This window comes from Pterocles gutturalis, unplaced genomic scaffold (assembly GCF_000699245.1).
Source record: "Pterocles gutturalis isolate BGI_N339 unplaced genomic scaffold, ASM69924v1 scaffold1601, whole genome shotgun sequence".
NCBI classification, from domain to species: domain Eukaryota; kingdom Metazoa; phylum Chordata; class Aves; order Pterocliformes; family Pteroclidae; genus Pterocles; species Pterocles gutturalis.
Window position 1 is genome coordinate 100,829 of NW_010105433.1, and position 23,487 is coordinate 124,315.

General features: G+C 42.1%; 1 protein-coding gene across 1 annotated transcript in view; it reads right to left on the reverse strand.

The window, feature by feature from the left end:
* LOXHD1 (lipoxygenase homology domains 1) overlaps nt 1-23,062 on the reverse strand; it is a gene marked incomplete at its 5' end in the record, with an annotated part of 69,990 nt that extends 46,928 nt beyond the window's left edge. Inside the window, 13 exons of the mRNA XM_010087391.1 lie at nt 1,298-1,421; nt 2,801-3,010; nt 3,833-3,987; nt 6,020-6,182; nt 10,012-10,128; nt 12,336-12,517; nt 16,367-16,531; nt 17,277-17,405; nt 18,126-18,230; nt 19,493-19,641; nt 20,603-20,736; nt 22,065-22,219; nt 22,765-23,062. Of these exons, the coding sequence (XP_010085693.1) occupies nt 1,298-1,421; nt 2,801-3,010; nt 3,833-3,987; nt 6,020-6,182; nt 10,012-10,128; nt 12,336-12,517; nt 16,367-16,531; nt 17,277-17,405; nt 18,126-18,230; nt 19,493-19,641; nt 20,603-20,736; nt 22,065-22,219; nt 22,765-23,062 (2,086 nt within the window). The remainder of the gene's footprint in view (nt 1-1,297; nt 1,422-2,800; nt 3,011-3,832; nt 3,988-6,019; nt 6,183-10,011; nt 10,129-12,335; nt 12,518-16,366; nt 16,532-17,276; nt 17,406-18,125; nt 18,231-19,492; nt 19,642-20,602; nt 20,737-22,064; nt 22,220-22,764) is intronic.
* Between the last annotated feature and the right edge of the window lie 425 nt (nt 23,063-23,487).

The window sequence follows — 23,487 nt, forward strand, 5'->3', positions numbered from 1 at the left end:
TGCAACCCAGAGACAGATTTTTTTTTCTTTTATATTCAGCTTTACTTTGTTTCAGGAACCAGAGCCTAAAGATGAAACTACACTAGAGCCATCGACTGTTTGAGCAGGAACCTCAGTCCAGAGTTCATGGACCTCTTGCCTTTAGCAAGAGCATTTTCAGACCCTCCTCCTCTGCCCAATTATGAAAGAATCCACCTTCTAGAAAAGAACAAACTTCGACTCCCAGTCGAAGCTTGTTTCCTGAGAGCAAACAGCCTTATCTGCATTCTTGCTCAACTCCCCGTATCCCACTCCCCTCCCAACCCAAAAACTGCTGTGATGCAGCTACTTGTTGTAAGGAAGAAAACCTGAAGGGTTCTAAAATAAATCACATTTAAATTCATATTAAACGAACATCCCTGGTGATGAGGCACTGCTAGCCTGATCATGAAAAGGGAAGATGGCTTAAATGTGGCAAATAACATCTTAAGAAACTCAAAGCTGCTTTTGATAATTCAGATCTAATATACTACACGAAACATCATCTTGAGTAGGTCAAAGAGATACAGGAGGAAAAAAAAAGCTGATATCAGTAAAAAGAGCTACTTTAAGGAATCATGCAGAAAAGAGCCTCTGATAGTCCAAGGGAGGTTCTTTTGGTGACAACATGTCTTGGGACTTGTCTACTGTCCCTCTCACTACAAAGAGCTTTGGGATCCTTTGAAAGACACTTCAGATCAAATGACACAAAACTTGCATAAATTATTCCCTTAACTCTCTCAGACCCTGCTGTTCAGAGGATAGTCTCACAGTGGTGGGTTTCTCTCTGAAGAGGCCCTATGGGTGTTGTTGATTAGCCCCTTTTCCATATTTGGCGGTGTGAGTGGACTCGTCCAACTTTTAGCATCTAATGGACATGATTTGGGATTGTAGTTGCCCATAGACGTACCCTGTGCCTTCTACCTCACTGGGACAGAAAACAGCATACCCTTGAATAACCACCTACCTAACAACATTGTCACACTGTCCAAAGCGCCATACTGTTTGGAGAACTTACATCTGCTGGCAATGGAGAAGTTAATTCTGATAAGCTACAACCACTATTCCACTGTGAGGGTAGGAGAGCTATAAGAAAAGCACCAAACACAGAAGTACAAGCACTGATCCAGACTTTCCCAAAGCAGTCACAGCACAAGGTTGAAGAGAAGCTATTTGCTGTTCTGCCTCTCCTTGCTCTTCAACCAGGATGAACGCAACCTCTCCAGACCAAAAACCAAGAAAGCATACATGTATGCCATCAAACACAGTGCTCACTCACGTGATCCTTCTTCTGCCGCCTTGACCAAGATGGATTTTTTCTTCTCATCCGGGTTTGCATTGCTATCCTGGCTCGACAGGCTGAGAGATGAACCATCCAGGCTGTTTCGCTCACCATCATAGCTCTAGTTGGAAAACATATACGAGAGGGTAATGAGGTTGAGTGCTCAAGTGCTGTCGGCTGTTCCCTTGTGCCTCCAAGAACAACATGAGAAAAAATCCCTGTCATTCCCCAGGCAGCTTTTTGCTCAGTGTAGCTCAAATAAATGTGACTTGTAATTTACTACAGGTCGTTCATTCACTTTGTTGGTAACCTTGACAAGCCACTTTTGCATGTGTGATATTATAAAATAAAACGTAATGGACTTAACAGACTTTAATGGTGTGTTGTGACTTCTCTCTGCTACCTGTGTGTAGAAAATTCAGATGGATGGAATGGTACCAGATTTGATTATCAGGGCACATGCTAGGTGTCAGACTAATTTGCCTGGTCCAGGTCAAAGAGCGTAAGAGGGGAAGAACTGCAAAGCTGAATGATACAAAACATCTATTGTATTTGAAGAGTTACTGCAGATGTGTTCAGTGTCATTGTCCAATAAATGTGTGGCTCTTACCACACAGTCATGTAATTTAAAAAGTGATTAGCTTTTCCTCATTATGAATTAATACGAATAGCAGGTTAAGTGTGACCACAAGAATTCATAGCATTGTCTGCTGCGATTTTATGAAGGGGCCTATGGCAATACTCATCCATGGCGCAACTCTTCTTCCATCCATTCTATTATATTCAGGTTGAGTCTGTCCCCATTCCATGGATGATAATTTTCATGGTAACTGTCAATTAAATTGTCCCTGTATTTTGCAAAGTAGACTCCTTAAATACAATGAACTTATAATCAGCTCCTTTATTATGCCTTCACTGTATAGAAGCAAGAGAGGTCTATTAATCTTGTTTGCTAATTTTAATTAGTGCATGTACCTCAAATTCCAATTAGCTATATTAGCCTGATAAAGCAACAGAGAACGTGCAAGTAAAAAGGGCATTTCACTAAAAAAAACATTCAGTGCTTTGAGCAGTAGCAAAGAAACCAGATTTTTAATGTTTGTCATTGGTGGAAGAAAGAGCTGAAAAGATAAACCCATCCAGTCCAGAGAGGATGAAGTCAAAGGACCCAGTATTTGGGACTCATAACTAATCTACTTTATTGTCACAGCAAGGAGAGCAGCAGGGAAATATTCTCTACTGTGCACCAGCAAGATACTTTGACTCTCAGCTGAAGAGTTTCACTTAGACTCAATTTTTTTTGTTGAAATTGCGAATTACAGAGCTAGTGATATTGGGCTGAGAGTGGCCAAGCTTTCAGCACTTGTCTGAAAATCACAAATTCATTCTGGACAAGTCAAAAAGCATAAATGCCTAAAGATCTGTCTTGGGCTTTAACCAGATAGTCAATCATTTTATATTTATACTAGCATTGATCCCAGCTTTGAGCCGTAACCGTACCTGTTCGTAGAGCGTACGCTCTATCTTTTTGTCCTCTTTCTTTTTAGAGAGCCAGCGTTCACATAAGAAAATGAATGATTCCTCTGTGGTTTCATCGAGGATCTCTACTTTTTCCAGGAACCAGTCAGGACTGAACATGCTATTGTCATGACGAATTTTGATCTTGTACAAAATGCCAAGGTCCACAGCCTGTAGGGTAAACGTATCCTCCTGCAAGGGTGTTCAATAGCGGTTGCTTGTGTTAACGAGCTCTCAACAGATCGTCTACTGAACAAAAGCAAACAGAGGCTACAGAGCACACAATATGTGTTTAAATTTCGTCTCACATGACGGTGTTTGATTAAAAGCCTTGCAGTAACCTTTAGAGGCATAGCTGTGCACTAAAGCTGTTCTGTGGGGAAGTGTTTCGAAGCCTGCTTCTGCTGGGAGGGGAGCTGCAGAAAATGTCACTTTTATATGTTGCATTCCTGGAATTTTACATCTGATTTTTAAGTCTATGTAAGACTTTCTAATCCAGTTAGATTTGTAAAGACAATACAGATCTTTGCCATCATTATAACTGAGTATCTCCGTACGAGGCTGTGAATGTAACTCATGGACTGACCACATTGCACCACTTTTGGAGTTATTTTGTCAAACACAGAGACAGTTTAGGTCCCATCGATTTATTTGTTGAATTACAATATACACTACGTACGGGCAAACCAATTGCACAGAGGCTATGGGAGTGAGAGACCTCAGGTGTTGTGTGCTCTCAAATCTGAGATAACAATTCAAGCCAGTTCATAGGGACCAAGCTCATAATTTGTCTATCAGTAAATTCACAGAAACATCGACCCATTCACTGTAGCACCTGCCAGTCATAACACCCAGCTGACAATCCATACCAAGCATTTTAAGAGGCAATGAACATCATAAATGGAACCAATCAATTCATCCCTCATAGGAAAACTCATCCTAGAAAGACAGTCATGGACTTGTTTGGTCAAAGACTGTGAAATGGATAGAGTTATTAACCCATTGCCTTTGTACCTGTCCTCTTTCAAACTTGTTGAAATTCGTTTCAGATTTGCTGAGTTTTCTCTCTCCCGTGTCCCCCAGATCTCCGTAGATGTTTAGGAAAACATTAGCATCTGTGCCGGCACCATAGATATCTCCAGTGAACACGCTAATCTTGTACGTGTGAACTGCAGAAAGAAACGGAGACGTGATTTCTGGCCAGGTGAATTACCAAGGTCTGTCTTAGACACCGAATTTACCTAAGAAAATGGTCCCAAAACTTTCTGCTCATCACTCAGTTTAAAATACCGTATGCTTTATCCTTCCCTGCTTCTGGTAATGATCGGAAGGTTGGGGAATCACTGGGGTGAAATCTGCTGACTTTCCTTTTCTCCATCTAATCAATGCCTGTGTGTTTTGCTTTGATCACATAAAAATGCAAAGAAACATTGTGCTTATTACAGGATGAGAAGTTGATAGAGGTGAGGGAGGCTCTGCACCTTTTCAATACTGAGGCTCAAGGGACCTACAGCTGAGAAGTGATTCAGTGTTGTGAATTCTTAATACTCCATCTTCCATAAACAAAATCCAGGGATTCAGATGTGCAATTACTTCCAGAGTTAATGGCATGTATCTCTATAAATTCCCCAAACAGAAGGAGAACAGGTTTCTGAGTCCTTTTGCTGAGAGAGTATTTAATTAAGGAAGTGTTGGAGCTGTACTGTTTAAATACCCTTTTTCTCTTTAGCTTGTTCAATAATGATCCAATAAAACCTCATCAAATCTTTAGTAATGCGCTTTACTAAACCTGTTAAATACTCCTATTTTTATTTTGCTACCTTTTTTTTTTTCCCCAATTACACAGGGAAAACAAACATTTACCAAAAACATCCTCTCCAGGAAAACAATTAAGAACTGTACAAGCTTCTGATTACCCTGGTGGCATACGAGCCCTGGAGAATGCCTCCTTGCAAATCTCAGGGCAATGCAAATGAGGAAGAGGCACAAAGTCTGAGTCAGTATTCTTCTTTGTACATGAACAGCATCAAAGACAATACCTATATTGCCTTTTTCTTCTGTGCTTAGCTTTCCCAATAAAACAGGGTCTATTCTGCTTTATGGTCCATGAAAGATTGTCATTGATTTCACTAAGAAATGGATCACGACCATCCATCAGGCTAGGTGCAATGACAGGTTTTCTGTTTTGCCTCTTCATATTCTGTCCTAGAGAGTCACAGCTTCATATTTGAGGTACAACTGCGACATTAGTAATGAAGGAAGAAATGTATATACTCTAATTAGTCAATTCATCCCTCTTTAGTTTTTTCTTGCCAGTTCTAGAGACATTCAGGACTGAAATATTGTCTACTGTACAAAAGATGATCCTCAGAATACCACATGCTGGTTTTCCATTGGTATCATTTACACTGTGTCAATGCCCAAGGTGTACAACGACTCATAGAGATGCAGAAGATATAATTCCCGTCCCAGATATTTGATATCTAAAGCAAAAGTTCACAAACCTAGCCTTAGCTCCCAGCCAAAAGAAATCTTCCGTTATCCAAAAATCCTATTCCACAGATTGTAAAACTTGTTTTAAGACTTTGCCTTTAGAAGGAAAAAAATGAGTCACCGAGGTTAGTTAGCACACAGTAACTAACGCAAGGTAAAGAAACAGAAGTTAGTAAGTTAAAGAAAATGTCATGCAGGCATCTAGCAGTCATGTTGCTTACTAATTGATATTAAAACTGTCTTTGCCTCTATGCGGAAAAAAAATTCTCCCATGAGCTACCATGTAACATGTAATTTACCTCCTAACAGGAGGAAAGAGCACACTTCTCCCTTCTAAGGGCACAGTGCAAAGTCTCTAGGCTTCCTTACAGCAAGGCACCTCTTCCCTTGGTGATGGAAAACACAACCCGTACAAATCCCACCCTGACGATGGTGTACCACAAATGCAAATCAGACACTGAGGGAAAAGAAACAGGGAGAGGAATGATTTTCTCTGTTGAATCATCTTGTTGCCAGACGCAAGAACCAAGAATGAAGATGGCAGCTGAATTCAGTTTGCTCTTCAGGTATAAGAGAGGCCAGAGAACAGGAAGGGAAGGAAATGTGAACAGTCATACCAGCGTTGCATTTGCCTGAACCACACATCCAAATGTTTTGTTCAAAAAAATCAGATGAACAGGTTCCTACTTACGCCTAGGATTACATTACCTTCTAACGGGTCTTCAACTTCTTCCTCTATCTGCTTGAGTGTCCCATCCTTCATGAGTTTTTCAGTGAAAATATCAGACGGCACCAGTTCCCTGATAATCTCACCGTCGTCTTCAGATTTTGCAAGCCATCTTTCACATGGAAAGGTGACAGTTTCTGAGCCCTGAAGAAAACATGACAGAGGTAATCACTTCTAAAAAAAGTGAACATGTTAGCTTTTCTCTGGCATGTAGGCAAGGTTTTTCAGCTCATGTATGTATGCATATGTATGTAAATACAGAGCTGAAATGGTCTATAGAAATATATACCCTCCAGAAAGAGGACATCTGAGGACTCAGAAGAAGCACTGAGCGTGTAGCAGAGAACAGTATTCCCAATGGTTGAGTGAGATGGGCTGTATGGTTCAGTAGATCTCTACTGTTCCCGGTTTTCAACTTTGCAAATTCCTAATCAGGACTACGCCATTCCAGCTGAAGTTGTGTTTTACTGAGACCCTGCAATCCCTCTTCAATCCTTATTCAGGCAGTATTCTCTTTGAAGTCATAGAATCATAGAATCATTAAGGTTGGAAAAGACAAGTCAGTAAGGTTTTTTTTTCTGAGTCAATACTTCAAGAGTTTGCCCATAATTCTGTGACTCTAGTTGGTTTCCAGACAATTCCCATATGTGCATTAAGAGGAGAAAAATAGCGATTTAATTTTTTGATCTTTTGTTTTGACTTCACTTTGGTGGAAACAAGTATGATTTCTATCATCAAACAAACAAAAACAATAGAACATGTGTTTTCCAGTTGGTAAACAAAAATCAACCCCAGACTACTCATTACGAAGAGACTCCTGTAAAGCCTCCAAGATGGTAAGAGGCAGGAGGTTTCTGTGTGCTGGGCACCCCAGGCTATATCTCCATAAGAAAGGGCCGTGAGCCGTCATGCAACTTGCAGAGCCCACAAGTCTGAACAGAAAAAGAAAAAAAATTAGTTTTAATCTCACATTAAAGGAAGAAAAAATGGCCCTTTCCATACTGGCAACTTCAGCATTTCTCTCCTAAGTAGCACAGGAGCTTTCTGCTGTTTCCAGTACTCTGTGTGCCACCACTTTCACATATAATGTGGAATCACGGAATCACAGAATGGTTTGGGTTGGAAGGGACATCAAAGATCATCCAGTTCCAACGCCCCTGCCGTGAGCAGGGACCCCTCCCACTAGCCCAGATTGCTCAAAGCCTCATCCAGCCTGGCCTTGAACCCCTCCAGGGATGGGGCATCCACAGCTTCTCTGGGCAACCTGGGCCACTGCCTCACCCCCTGTACAGAAAAAAACTTCTAATATCCAATCTAAATCTACCCTCTTTCAGCTTAAAGCCTATGAATACTTTAATTACTCACATTTAATTATTTACCAAAAAAATATAGGGTCCTTTATTCACTATTTTTACTACTTAAATACAAAAGTATCAATAAATAGTTAAAGAAGGGACTAGCTCTCGCTGTAGCAATATTAAATATAGTTATCGCTGTGTATGGCTGCCTTTAGCTGCTGGATCCTGTCTTCCCTGACAGCGTCACTGGGGAGGAAAAGGTTGCCCACCTAAGATCAAAGGTTCACCTGCTAACCTGGTATGAACAGGTCATCATACCACCATGCACACATCCCAGACAAGTTGATGTGCAGGAGCTGAACCCCTCCAAGGGGTTTGTGTGATGGAGTGTCTACAGTACCTACAGTCTGGGAAGAGAGGGCTTTCCAGAAGGATGCTTCTGTGCTGGAACTCTCTCCTCGCAGTAGAGATCCCACTTCAGTTACGTCTCTCACTGAAGCTTTTAACTGCTCCTAAACGTTGATAATGTTGTCTGTACGTGTCATTGATATGAACACTGTTTATTCAGTAATGGGGTATCGAGGGACTCGAGTGCCTACACAGTGGGGCATAATGTGCAGTTACTGCAAGAGTTAATTGTATCATTACTGTTAATCACCATGTCATTGCCACCGTTTTTATTGGAGTTTCCTTGTTAGTGATTGCATTAATATTTAAGTGACGCAAAGTGCGCCGGTTTGTGTTACCCACAGTAAAATCCTCTTGCTGCTCCGATCAGAATTGCTTTCACTAGAGTCTGAGCCTGGCCCTAAGCTAGTGGCAGAGTCTGAGAGTGTGTTGGAAGTCAGCGCTTCATCCTTCTCCACGTTGTAGCACATGAAATATAATTATCAGATATAACTGACATGCTAAGACAGAGCTTTATTGGCATGCAACAATCCTAGTTTCCTACCCAAGTGCTTTCAATTTAATCTGAAAAGTTACTGACCTAATTTTTCTTTTGCAGCATTACAGATACATGTAGGCACCTCTTAGCAGTCTAATCAGGTAGCACAGCTTTTAGAAGCCTTGGCAGCATATTGCTATCCTGTGGCAGGTCATAATATCCTGCGGCTGATCAGCGGCATCATGCAGTGCTATGCTTTCTTCTTTTTTTTTTTCCAATGCCATAATCAAAAGATCAGCAGAATTGTAAATCTCTCCGTTTTTAAGACGTTCATGGCTTTCCTCACTTCCTCCACCTTCCCAGGTTTCTCACCAGCTGTCCTTTGAGGCTGCTGTGATGACTGCAGAGCCACACAGCCCCGAGCCCCTTATTGGGCTAACGGAAGACCACCTGACATGGAGCTCCTAGGACCTTCCCAAAGTGCTCAGTCAACTGTAGGTGTAGAAAATTGAGGCTTTGAGCAAGCTGGGCTAGTGGGAGGTGTCCCTGCCCATGGCAGGGGGTTGGAACTCGATGATCTTTAAGGTCACTTCCAACCCAAACCATTCTGTGATTCTACGAAAGGCTTGAGCATGACGAGGAAGGTTCAAGGCAGACCTTTGTGTTGATCATGAGGCAGAGAGAATAAAACACACCTTGGGAATTTTGAAGGAGGAAGCAAGATAAGAAGTTTCACCATGACTGACCAAGCCATGCTTACAACAATCCCTGATAGAAGTCTCTTCAGAAGAGGTCAGACTGGAGCATTGAAGTGGAGATGAAAGGTGACATCCCTTCAGAACAAGCGTAGAAAGGACAAGACAGAGTGAGAGAGACCAGCTGTTCCCAAACACAGCTACTGCTCCAATTCTGAACTGGTCCTGAAGAGGCAGTTTTCTTCAGAACTTACTTGCAGCCAGACTCATTCCTGTTCCTACAGCCAGCATCTGAAAGCAGGGCCGAGGAACAGTTTCTTTTGTGGATGAGATCAAGATGACCAGTCTGGCTGCACTGCCTTAACCGTAGAATCACAGGATGGTTTGGGTTGAAAGGGACAGCTCCCACCAGCCCAGGTTGCTCAAAGCCTCATCCAGCCTGGCCTTGAACCCCTCCAGGGATGGGGCATCCACAGCTTCTCTGGGCAACCTGGGTCACTGCCTCACCCCCTGCACAGGAAAATATTTCTTACTAATATCTCATTTAAACCTACTGTTGTGCCCTGGGCACTCCAGGGTGTCGCGCAACAGTGGTACAGAGCAGCAGAGGAGCATCTTCTCAACCCTGTAATTCTTTAGCTGTATTTGCACAGCCATGGGTACAAAGTCAGGAATTTCCCCTCTCAGTCTAGCAGGCAAACCATGATAACGTTGCCTCCAAACCCAGCAGGCAGATTGCCCCTTCACACAAAAGATAAAGATTAGTGAAGGCCTCCAAACTGTTGAGAAAGAACATCACGTTCACTGCCAGGAGGAAATAGCTCCATTCTGGTCAAAATAAGAATAATAAAACCTGCATTTTTTAAAAAGCAATGATTGCAGAGATTTATAATCAACATTTGAAGAATAAAACATGGCAATACATGTTTGTTGTCCCCAGATCCCCAAGCTCTAGCAAGTTCATTAGTGTGCATTGCTCTTTAGGGAGCCATTTTTCACTGCTAATCACGCTTCATACACAGAAGATGCGCTTTGGGAAATGGAAGCGGCTGCTAACGGAAACATATTCCAGAGCGCTGGGATTCGCAGCCTACCTTTCCATTTGGCAACAGCCTCCGAATCGCTACACGGTCCAAATGCCACCCAGAGTTCAGTCCTCCACCCTTGTGTCCTATGCGAATCTTTTCGATAATGTCACCAACATCCTCCAGCTACAGAAAGAAGAAAAAAAAAAAAAAAAAAAAAGAAAAAGAAATATTGTGGCATGGACAACAGGTGACTTTTGAGGCACTTCTTTAGCTTGTATCCTATTTTTTCCAGTCTGTATGAAGTCTCAAGGGAGCAAATATTAACTTTGATGCCAATTATTCGCTAACTTGCATTTTAGCTAAAGAGTTTCCCTGAACTTGTCTTCCAAAACTGGAATCTTGCTCTATACAACTACCCACTGTATGAGATCCTGCATCCCAGGCTTCTCTGTGTGAGTGGGAATTAAGAGAATTTTTTAGAAACTGCAATATGACTGCATGTTAAATTGTTCTTTTTAGACATCTTTCCCTTTTAAACACTTATTTGCACTCATAACACTGGAAGAATAGCTTTGAGGTCAAACATTAACAGCCTGGCATTTTATATTATCTCTCTCCTGTTCTGCCACAGAATCCCAACGTCATTCTGAGCAAATCAACAGGATCACTATCTTGTGAAGTGGCTGCTGGTTTTTTATCACTACTTGAATAATTTGTCACAAGTTCATCACTTTTAAGCCACCTCCTTTCCAAAGGCTTGAACAGGAAAAATGGTATTTGCTCCTAAGCAATAGCTTTTGGTTATTTTAGTGCAAGCCTTTGTATAATTGTCCTTTAAAAGAAACACAAGGCTGGCTGCAAACCTCCTTTGCACATAAGAGAAGCCCACTGAGCTGTCCTTCTGTCCATAGGGACTTGGAGTCTTTTTTTTCTTGGAAACATGAGAAAACAGAACATCTCAATTTGCACCACTGGAGACTACTCCCTTCTTTTCCAACAAACAGAATTGCTCCATACTGAAGCAAAGACATCAGGACTCAATAAGACTGACTGCCCTACTCAAGGAGTTCCCACTCCATAGAAATCGGGTTTGACCTCACCAGCCCTGCCCTGGCTTTAGGCAGCAGAAGCATCAGTTGCAAAATAATTAAATGATCCAAACTCATGCATGCACGCAACTATACACTAGAGGAAAATTATTTTCTTCCTCCTTTGTCCTGTCCAAATTACTCATCTTTCAAGGAGGCTTTTAATCGATACATAACACTGAAGTGAGCCTTGACTAGTAAAGATTCATGTTAAAGAAGGGGTCTCCATTCTGCCGAATGCATCTCCAGGAAAACATCACTTGGGCTCACAGTTGAGACCAGTCTTTGATTTTTTTTGCCTCTTTTGCAAATTAAGAAAAGTTAGGGACAGTTAAAAACTCTAAAACAAATGGCTGAATCTCAGTTTGTATTTCCTGAGACACTCAGATTGTTTTTAAGGTCTGTTGAACTCCAAATTGTGGCTCTACACAAGTAGGTGAAAGAAAAATATGTTTTGCTTCGTCTCCATCTCCTGCAGCAAGAGGAACTGATGAAGAGAGAACGAAGTTTGGGGACAGTTTAATACGATGTTATAAATCTGGAGAACAAACTGCCTTTTCACTCACTCCATCTAAGAAAAGTACTGATGCTTCAGATTCTGCCGAACCTCAAATAAATCTTATGGAATAAAGAAATAACAGTAACACTCAGTTTAAGATTTATACCTACGGATTAATGCAACTTCTATTATGAAAAACTGTCTGGAAGCTCCACCAACATAAGTCTTGGTCTTTGTTTTTAAGGAATCACACTGGGGGTTCATTTTATAATTCATGTCATGTAACATGTATGCAAGCATTTTAACTTGTTAAAAAGCTTCGTTTAAGATTTGCCTTCAATTATTTTACAAAAACAAACTCAAAACACAGGGAAGGTTGTAAGGCCCTCTACAAAGTCAGTGTTGGGGCTGCATCCAGGGAGGGAAGGTGAGGATGAGAAGCAGTACCAAAAGGACAGGCCAGAGTAGGGCTGCCTATATTTTTGCCTCTCACAAACTCATATGTATATGTTATACAAAATATGAGTAATATAATGGAATATGTTATTATATATTATAACTTTGAGTTGCTGATATGTTATTATATGTTATAACTTTGAGTTGCTGCTAACTGGAGGTCAATGAAAAAAGATCTGCTCCAGGACACAGCAAGTCTGTTGCAGCAAGGAGATTTGAACCCACTTTCTCAAGTAAAAGAACGGAATAGCTTTCTCTGAAAGAACAAAAATTCCCACTTCACTCCATCTTCTCTTCTTAGGCTCCTCAGGGCAACCAAAGATGACAGCGAGCATCTTTGATCTTACCTCCACAATGAACTGATTCACCGAGTTCCTTTCGAAATACATCCTTTGCTCTCTCTTGTTGAGGCACAGGGACTTCTGCTGAGTGCAGATCCCATCGCTTCCGTAGAGAACAATGAAGACGTCTGCATCCGTGCCAGCTCCAAAGATATCACTGGTGTAGACCGTGATCTCGTAAGGAACAACTAAATTAGGAAATGGCAGAAAATTAAAACAAAGTTAGTAAGCAGCATACCAACGCTCCTAAGAACATTTTAATGAAAATAAATCTGGATTCGAAAACTCAACAGTTAGAGAGGAGAGGGTAGGAATCACACACTTGTGGTCATTTAGTTATCGTTTTAATTAGAATTTCCTTTAACCCTATAAGGTAGATTGACCTTGATGCATGTTCACTTACTGAGATTTTAGGGTTAATCACATGATCAGAAAGCTCTTGGTATATTTATACCTGCCATCTAAAGTTATGCAAAAAGGATTTACTTCAACAGCTCAAGTCTTAAAGCAAAACATTAATTCATTAATTTTTTGAGCAACTAGGCAGATGGATGAAGTTAAGCCAACTGGAAGCCATATATAAATATTCAAGATAACCTTGTTGGTAAAAAAGCTATGACTTTCCTTACTAAACAAGTGACAAAAGTCAATCGTAAGGAAAATAAACAAAACCCTCTGATGTCCACTCTGATCTAGTTTTCTCTTACTACCACTTCCTCCCTAACACCAAGGCAAACAGTGTAAATTACTATCAGATCACTGGCGAACACAGGGCAGTAAGGATCAAGCCCCTAAATACTTCCTTGTTCTATTCCCTTGGTTTCTCCAGAATGCTCCATGACCCCAAAATCTGATGCCACCTTTTGTCCTTTTCTACCTTCACAGCTTCTCAGTCCTGAGTTCCTCAGGAATAAGACTGACCCAGGAATAAGACTGGGGCTCCATTCCTGGCTCCTGAATGTCCTTAGTCAAGTCACTTCCCACCTTGATTTCCAAGTTGAGATGGTGTTTAGCTCACAGGGACCTATGTTCAGAAGCCTGCACATCAAATAGGTGTGCACATCTCCAGATGTAACCACTAAAGTCAACGCAGTTTGAAGAGTCAGGCAAGCAAATGCAGAGATCTTTCTCAGGGTTAGAGGAATCATTCTCCAAATCCACCATCTATGAATGACCAAACACTTATGGATGGTAACGGGAACTCAGACACTCCACTGCCATGAGGACATGTTAATTCAGGTGCGCCATTTGGCAACTTGAACCCCATCCCTATCTCTTTTAAACCCTTTCTGAAATCTAGAGGTGGAAAATGCCAGGTAAGACTGGGGCACAATCCCTGTAGTGCATGTCGCTATCGGTAAGCACAGCCTTCACCACCCAGCACTGTCACCAGGATCTACTCCTGGCCATGACTCTCCCATCCACCACCAGCTTCCACCATTTCCATCCCTCACTACAACCTTCTCAGCTGCTTGTCGTCTGCATCCTCCTACGCTGTGTCTTTGCTATTTCCATTAGAGCACTTTGCGTTATATTTCAGCTTCAGCATCTCAGCTAGGGTAGAGAGAAGGTTTCTGGCACTACGTCTGTTACTGCTGGAATAACTCTGATTATGCGTATTGGGGACTAATCATTCATTAAAAACCCTGGCTCTCTAAATACAGCTCTTGGGAGAACAGGGATGAAGAAGTTTTCCTCTACAGAGAAGTCAGCCTGGAGGTACTTAATATTCTTTCTGCCCAACCCAACGAAATCTGCTCTGCTGTGCTGCAGGTAATCTGGAATAGTTTCTCCAATATGTAGGAGGGGAAAAAAAATAATCCTGGAGACCAAAAATCACATGCTACGCATTATGAATTAAAAATTATCTCTGCTGAAGTCCACAGCGCTTGCTTGTATTGCTGGAACATTAACGGCAGCTTAGAACTGAATCAGCAAAGCGGCACCGTAACAAGGTCGCTAGCAGCACAACTTTCAGCTGTCAGGCTCCCATTTCATTCACATGGCACTTTCAAAGTTGTGTCCCCACAGGCACGGTTTTAATTGGGCTGCCGATGACATGTTTTCATCGCTTGTTCTGCGCGGAACGATTTTGGCACGAGTCGTCCTAAGACAAATCAAACCTTTTTAGTTACTTCTGGCAGACTGAAGCCCCCAGGTTAAGAGTTAGGAAAGCGGAATGCGGTAAATAGCACAGTGGGAAACGGCTTAAGTGGCGAAACAGCCTAAGCTGAGACCGAGTCTGGTGCAACATTTTTTTGCCAGAGAGGCTTAACTATTTTCAAATGCTGAATGTGGACTGCTGACAAAATTCAGGTTTATATGAAATCTACACTCAAATGCTAGAAACTCCTAAATCCTTGGCATAAACTAGGATATTAATAAATTACATAGTCAACATCTGCATCAAAATATATATCAACTGGGATAAAATGGAAAAACCTGATGAGAAGCACATGCAAGGTCTCTGGGTTATATTCACTCTTATGAACACATTAACTATATCTATCTTTTTTTTTTCACATTATCTATCAATTTTTTTTTTCAAACATAAAGACTGTTATGTCTTCCAGTTGACTGAAAAAAAGTGAGGAAGAGAGCAATGAGTAAGCATTCCTGTGCTCCAGGCAGTCTAGATAAAGAAAACAAGACATGAGAAATAAAAAACAGTTTGGTCAATGCATGAGGGAGGCACAAAGAGATGACGTTAGCAGGTCCTCTGAGAATAAAGATTATTTTAGCTTATAGACTGCAGAATGTGAGGATCTGGACATCGGAGGGTAGATCAGCCAGTGTGAAAGAGACCTTTAATGACAGTAAAAAAGAGGAGCCAAAGCAGTTGCTAGTCTTCTGTGTACTTGTTCTCACAACTACTTATGAAGAAGGAAACTGAGGCAGAAAAAGAGAGATTGGACAGCTCCAGCTGTTGATGTCTAAATAAGGAACTGCAGGAGGGAAGGCTTTTGATACCTTCAATGCATACAATGAGGGATGCCATGAGACAGCTTTGATGTGAATAACTTATTATTGCTCCGTAGTGACCTAGGAAGCACCTAGCAGAGCATGGGGTGTAAATCAACTCTTAGGTTCCAGACTTCGTCCCTCATCATTGTGACATCCAACCTAACAAAGGGAAAAGGCAATTTTGATAGTCCCCTGAAGGTGGGCCAGGAAACATTTGCCAACAACTTGAAATGAGGCAGATCAAGGAGGGGCAAACCAAACATGGTCCCAGGGCTGTGGGACCCCTGCACACGGTCAAGGACACACATGTGAAAAAGGAAAGAGAGGGCTACAAAATAAGGAAAATAATGTTTCCAGTCATTTATTTCAAGAAAGCCATGTTATCTGGTTCTCAGCATTCTGGAGACAGGAAAAGAAGTTGCCTGAAGAGAAGAGTTTGAGGTGCCATAGCAGACTTGAAAATTATTAGCTTAGTACTCAGAAGGAGCTCCCAAAACACACTGGGTTTACCCCAAATGTTAATTTAGAAGGGAGTGAAGTGAAGAGTAAGGAAAAAATTGGAAAACATTAAAAGAGTCAGACTGCTGCAATGCTTTCAGAAGAGCATCATGCTGAAGAAATTCTGGAAGAGGGTCTTTCAGCAAGAGAGGGGTGTACAATGCCAAAGGCGCTGGGATAATCAAGGCTTGGAAGCAAGACCAAAGTGTTTGCTTTGACAATAGAAACAGCAATATTAGAATGGAACAAGAACAAACGGAAACTGGAGACAAGGAAGACATCTTGGAATGGGCTCAGGACTTGGAGATGAAAGGGCCAGAGGGAGCAAAAAGACTCTATTGTACACAGCCACATGGCTTCTAATGACTCTCTGATTTGGGAAATACAGGAAATGTTAGGCTAGACTACCCACAGGAACCTTCTTGTAGTAACTGGAATAGCTGGCATGTGCTGTATTTATAAATTTTTCAAAGTCAATTCAAGGGAGAGGCCAAGCCTATAAAACTGCATGAGCTAGTGAGATTTTATCTTCTGTAATGATGGGTGTTATCCTGGGGAAATGACATGCAGCTCACATGGGATATATTCTGTTGTCTGCAGTTCTGCAGGGAAGATCATTCTCTCAATGGCTCCATCATCTTCTGATTTATCCAGCCAACGGCCACAAGGGAACTTGAGGCACTGTCCCAGGGATGGGGCATCAATCTCCACCCATTCCAGAAACCAGCCAGTTGAATTACCTGTGGTTGGAGAGATAACAGTGAATAAACCCTCAAGCCTTTATAGACAACAACAAATGAATCATTGCATTCCACACCTCTGAGAAATAAATCTTCCTCTCTTTTGACAATGGAAAAAATAGAATAGATACCGTAAAGGTGATTGCAAGTGATTGACCAGGTTTGCGCTAGTGTGCTTTACATTTCTATATGCATTGGGTTAAAGATGTGCATGGGGAAGTGCTAATTACTCCATCACTTGGATTAATTTGCCTTTATAGTAAGACAGAGGAGTTATCAACAAACATGTCCCTTTGGGGTGCCCCTTAGGGAAGGAATCCATATGTCTTCCCACCGCTCCCCTGGTTTTAAGTAAAGACACATCTATGTCTAAGAGGTTAGCACTTGATGATGAAAACAACAAAAATATTGAGAAAAGAAACAAGACAAGTCTATAGATCCCATGTGGAACAAGAAAAACTACCAGGTTTTGTGATATACGGGAAATCTCTCTAGAGATGAGGCTGCAAAACTAAAGAGCCTCTTACAGAGAGAGAGGTACCTGCAGGTTGCCACCACTGTGCCAATATTGCCACAGTCATGGGAATGGTTTTAGCAGTAAAGATAGGAGCAGCAACAGCCAAAGTGACAGCAAGGATCTGTCACCAAAAGGTAAATTACATTTGGGGTCTTGGAGGCAGGTTATTTTATACAGCAACGTGCCCAAGGCGCTAGAAACACTACATTACACAGCAGATTGTCTTACCTTTGTTGTCATGGCCTATCTTGATTTTTTTCAGGTCTCCAATGTCCACAGACTCCACTGTGAACTCATCTACCTTCCCACGCTCAAATTTGTTCTTGTTCGTCTTGGAGGCCTTGAGGCTGACTATCCCTGTTGTGGCGATGCAAAAGGACATTGTTCAGCATGTGAAACAAATCCTCTGGGCATGTCAACAGAGGAACAGGTGAAGTGGCTAAAACATAAAAAATGGCTTTTCATCTCATCTTGAGCTTTGTTCCTCCCTCCCTCTGAACCCAAATCTGTATCAACACCCAAAACGTACATAATTCCTTTCTTGAGTGATCCCCTGGCAGTGCCACAGGGAGGATGCTCTTGTGCCGTGTTCTCAGCTAAAGAATTGGGTCCTACCCATCAGTTCCCTGTCACTCTCATAAGCATCCAAGTCACTGCACACACAGCTCGGCTCTTTCCAAGAGGGTTTGCTCATCAGCTGATTAAAATCCTTCTGTGCCACTCAAAGAGGCAGAGGAGAGCTGTGTTTCGGGAGCATGCTGATTCACTGCTGAGGGAAGCAATTCACCGCATTCACCACTCGGTAATGTAAGTCCTAGTCAACTGCGCTGTTTCTATAATTGAAATTAAGGCCCTTAGATCGGCAGCTGGTGTGAATCAGCACCGCACAGTCTGACAGTGATTTACAGCAGCTGGTGGCGTGCCCCCAGCTATCACGATGTAGAGAGAGTGAGAACACAAAGTTGTTCTAAAAAGGGGTAAGAAACGGGTATGGAGGAAACAAAAGGAAACCATGACCTGTCTTTTCAGGTATCCAGCAGTGAGGTGCTATCCTTTTCCATTCACATGAAGCCATACCTGTATCGTCTTTACTTCCATAGAGAGTGATGAAGACGTTGGCATCCGTCCCAGCATTCTTCTTGTCCCCAGTTTTCACTTTCACAGTGTATGTTGTTGATTTAGCTGTCAGATAAAATATCTTAATTTAAGAGTGTGAAGTCAGAGCAGGAATTCACTCTACTTTTCAATGCATGTGTTTTGCTTTGTGTTTTATTTTGACCGATGGCAGCTGCGCTGTAATCTCTAATTCCTGCCATATGCTGCAGCAGCTCCTGGGGTGAGCTGGGCTGTCTGGTTGCAGGGTCTTTTGCTACTCCAGACATTCTGTACATTGTCAGCATATCTACAGATAAGAAATGTGCTCAACCTTTCCCATTTGCTTCCTAGAAACCTCTAGGGCTCCTCAAAGCTACCTTTACCTATACTATTTCATTAAAATCTCCACTACCCCTTTATTCTAATAGCACCAGATAATGTATGTGCATATAACACATACCAGAAGGTATGTGCGCTTTGACATATACAGTTCCTATTCACGAACACACCCTTCCCAATAGCATCATTAGGGAGGTTTCTATCACATCATCATCTAACAAGCACAGTAGACTCATAAAAATAGTGGAAAAGTCTAATACAGTCTTCACTGTGCTGCAAAAACCTACTCAAGATTTCCAAACCAGCACCTTTCTTCCATAGTTAGACACGTTTCCATAATGCTCCTCAGCCAGAAAGTCCTCCTGAACCAAAGGGATAAACAATTTGCAGAAATTTGTTGGCTATACAATTTGTGGAAAATATTAATGTATACAAAAGCATCTGAGGAGGGACTTAGGAAGGAGTTTAACAGCAGCAGAAGTGGTGGGTTCTCAGCACCTTTCAGCATCAGACCCAGGAGCACGTCATTGCTCTGTGGTTACTTTGCAAAATTACAAACAAGAGAGACCAAGTTATTTCAGAGGACAACGAACACGAGCAGCAAGATGGAAAGCGAAATAAATTTATGTCCCTTCCCTTTCTCTGGTCATCTTATCTCTTTGGTTTCATGTTGAAACATTTAAATATTCCAGTCCATGATGGGAAAGGGCTGGGATTTATGCCTTAGATATTAGCATCAAACGTGCATTTCAGTTGAGAGATGATGACTGAACATGTTATCCGTCTCCCTAGCTTTCTCACTTTGGGTCCAATCTTTCCAGATGATTAAATCCCTAAACATGAGGAGTGTCTACTCCTTGCTGTCTGACATGCACTTCACACTTCATCCACACCTGAGAACTTCGTGGTCAGGGCAGAATTACTCACAGCCCTGCTAATACCCTCAGCACAGCTAATAACTTGGTTCCTTTCCAACCCCAAACTGGAAGAAATACAAGGCTAACATAAACCTTTCTGTTCCAGGCCCAGCGTTGCAAGAGACTGGCCATCATTTTCCGAATCTTTCTTTACAAATGCTTCATCCACTGGGACCAGCTCCCTGACAATCTGACCGTCATCTTCTTCAACTGCTAACCACCGCTGGCATGGGAAATAATACCTACAAGAATGACAGCAGCACCCAGTGCTTACACAGGACTTCACAGGCTTTAATAACAGAAATAAGCAGAGATCAGAGGCTACTTAAAGAAAACAAAATTACTCAAAGCTTAACAAATACATCTGTTTTCATTCTCGAGCTTTGGTATATTTTTGTGGGAACTAAATCCATAAACAGGCTAGCGAGCATATGATTGATTCCTGTTAGTTTTCAACCCCAGTTTAAATAACTCGAAGCAACCTCCGATCTCCCAGGTGTTTTACGTTTATGAAGAGTGGACCCATCTTGATGTCCTTATGAGCAATCCCACCCACCAGAGCACTGGGCAGCTTTTAAGGATGTGGCTTCAAGCATGCCCCAGCTCAGAGGCAGGTCTGGATGTCAGGTTTCTAACAGGTTGGGCTTTGCTCACCCCGATGTTTGTAAAAATAGTAGAATCGTCGAATGGTCTGGGTTGGAAAGGACCTTAAAGATCACGGAGTTCCAACACCCCTGCCATGGGCAGGGACACCTCCCACTAGAGTTCATGGGAGTTTGCTTAGATCAGGGTTTGGTTTTGGCCCAGATCTTTGCATTAGGTACAAAAGACAAACAAAATGGGAGGCTAGGGACTTCCAGAGTGTAGCCTTGAAAGGAAACATGAGTGTAGGCTCTGCAAACAGATTTCTTCAGGAAGGAGAGTCCCTTCCAGGAGAAATACAGAAACGCAGAGGTTTCCTTCCAAACACCACTGGTTCCCAGACTGCAGAGATGTTGGGACATAAAAAAACTCCACAAAGGTACCCCAGAATGGCCCCACACTCAGTATAACAGCACATCCATCACAAGGCTTCCCAAAGTTGCCTGCTCCCTGTAAGTATGATGCCCTTCTGCATCTCCTCTGCCTTCTTGTGGTTCTGCAGGCTCCTGAGAACGTGCCCCCTTTTCTGACAGTATCAAAAGGGTGCGACAGGCTGCTCACGTGGTGCTCTCCTTGAGGTCAACAATCTCTACCCTCTCCAGGAACCAGCTTGGGCTAGCACCAGAGTTATCGTGGCGGATCCGCAGCTTCTTCAGCTCGCCCAAGTCAATGGCTTTGATGGTGAACACATCCACCTGCACACAAGGCAAGAGGCAAATGACTGTTTCCCAGAAAGGGGGAAAGAAAGGCAGTAAATGGCCAAGGGTAATATTTTTTTTTCCCATTAAAAAGAAAGCCGTTTGTAAGTCCTCCTTGTATTCTTTGGGTGGATGTGCTAAAGTAACTACAAGAGCTGTGAGCTCTCCCATTAACACTCGTGCTTGGCTCCTACAAAGCAGTGACAGCCATGGAGATGCACAACTCTTCACTTCTTTCTTTACCTCATCCCCATTTCAGCTTCCTCTAGGTTTAACTCATCTTTCCTACATCTCATTCCTTTCAGGCTTAGTATTTTCCTCCAGACTGTATCTGGAACTGGATACAAATGTATTGACTCCACAGAAGCTCTCCTGTGCACCCCCATATGCTTTATTTCAAACCACAGGCTTTCTTCCTTTTGTCATTTATTACAACCAAGAGATTCATTTATTAGCTGTATTAGTGGGACAGGATGTTCCTTGTTATCATAATACTTTAAACATCTTAACGTGATTAACTTGTTGGTAGACTTTGGGTTTCTACTCCCAAGAGCAGAGAGAGTTACATTTGCAGCTTGGAGCTGTTCCCACTGAATGAAGAACCATGTGCAGGTTGCAGTTTCACCTGTGCCAAGCTCATAAATCACAGCTAACAGCTTATTTAACAACCTGAGGCTCTTTTTTTCTGATTGTAAGTTTTCCACGGTTGCTTATTGTTTCCATAATTTTTTAAATTCAAATGGTTTTTTATTCAAATATAATTTTTTTGTTATTCAAAATTATTCCTTGAACAATTCCTGGCTATAATACTAGTTTGTTAATTGTTCATAAACAGTTTTAAGGCAAATATTCAATCTACAAGAGACGTTTTTTAATTGTATTGGATTATAATGTAATTGTAGCAAATTGTGCAATATTGCTTTTATTCCCTGACTGGTTGAGTAGAACATTTAGAATCATATTTGCAATCTAAATACTGACATATTTGAGCTGCCTCATAAATACTCTCCAATATTAAGTTTGTGGTTTTCAAGTATTCCTGGCAGAAAATATTATTACCAGAATGCTTACAGGAAGCGGATGCAAGAGGTGGCTCCGATGTAGAGTTGGTGTTCAGCTTTTTTACTCAAATCAATTTCCCCTGGAAAAATGTTTTGAGGCATTTTGCTTTAAATAATCAATTTAAAAAATAAAACACATCTCAGAGTGAAACTGAAAGAAGCAGCTAAGCCTTCCAGAGAAGAGACGGTAACGAATGGCCAGCATGATAACAGAGAGCTCTGCCAGCCTTCGGCTCGCTTGAGCGCGTCGAGTTCATGCATTACCTGGCCCTTTTCAAACTTGTTGAGGTTATTCGACCTTTTCAGCTGGCGCTCACCCGTGTCCCCTCTTTCTACTCCGTAGATGCTCAAGAAGACATTAGCATCCGTCCCAGCCCCCCACACAGTCCCAGTAAGAACGTGGACTTCGTACGTATTCTCTGCAAGGAAAATTACAAAGGCAAGATCAGGAGGAGCCCAGAAATAGCCATATTTCTTCAGATCTGTGGCTCACCCTGAAAACACATAGCCCCAAAATGCTGACACAGTTAGCTTTAAGAAAGGTTTTGTCTGGAGTTTGTAAAAATGTCCACACGTGTCTTAAAACATGAGGGGCTCCATCTTTCTCCAGCCCTTGTCATTAACCAAATAAACAGCTAAAACTTGCTAAACTCCTAGCCACAGTGGTAACTTGTGGAATTTGTGATCCAAGTTCCCCAGACAAGCCTTGGAGAATCCTATAGCAGTCCTTTAGGATACTCTCATTTCAGGCTGTCTCCTCCATCCTCTGCCTGAGTTTAACCAGTTCTGTTCCCTCCCAGAGCTCATCAATGAAACCACGGTGTAACCTTCACTGCAGATCTGGGGCAATGAGATGGTTGGGGGGCCATAAATGGTCCTGTAAAGCATCACAGTGTGGTTATCATCCTTCATGCAACTGCTGTATACACACACACACACACATCACATTCTCCCTAATATTTACCCTCCAGGGAAGATTCTCCATCCGGCACCAGCTCCACCACGAGCTCCTTATCTCCCTCATCTTTAGCCAACCAGCGGTGTGCCACAAATGTATAGACATCCATTCCTTCTTCAGCCTTGGTCTCCTCTTCTTCCTCCTCATCAGACTTCTTTTTTTTCTTTTTCTTCTTTTTATCAGACTCCGTCTTGGCGGCAAGGCGCTTCAGCGTGATGCTCTCCAGGAACCAGCCATCCCCAATGCCTGTCCCATCATGGCCTATCCGAATCTTATAAATCTTGCCAACGTCTGCAGCCTCTCTCTGCAAAACAAGGGAAAGTCAGTGCCCAGCAGGATATAAGACATCTTAACTTCATAAAGGGCATTCTTAAAAATCACCTCTACTGCCCCAAACCATCTGAGCAAATAAAAACAATTTTTTATGCAAGTTTACCTTTACTTTTTCCTTCCTGTTTTATTCTGTCATAATTCCCATCATCAAACCTCATCTGAACAGACCGAGCTGAAGACCTTCAGAAAAACCATGGCGAGGATCAGAGTGGAACCCATATATATACTGGGCTCCCTAATTCTCCACGGGTCTCCTCACCAGTATTGTCACTATGTTGGCATTAAAGGAAAATGTGCCAAAATATCATACTAGTTTATCACATTCTCAATGCCTGAGTTCTTTTTTAAATGAATAATATCTACACCACGGTCACCAGTGGTGTACCCCAGGGATCG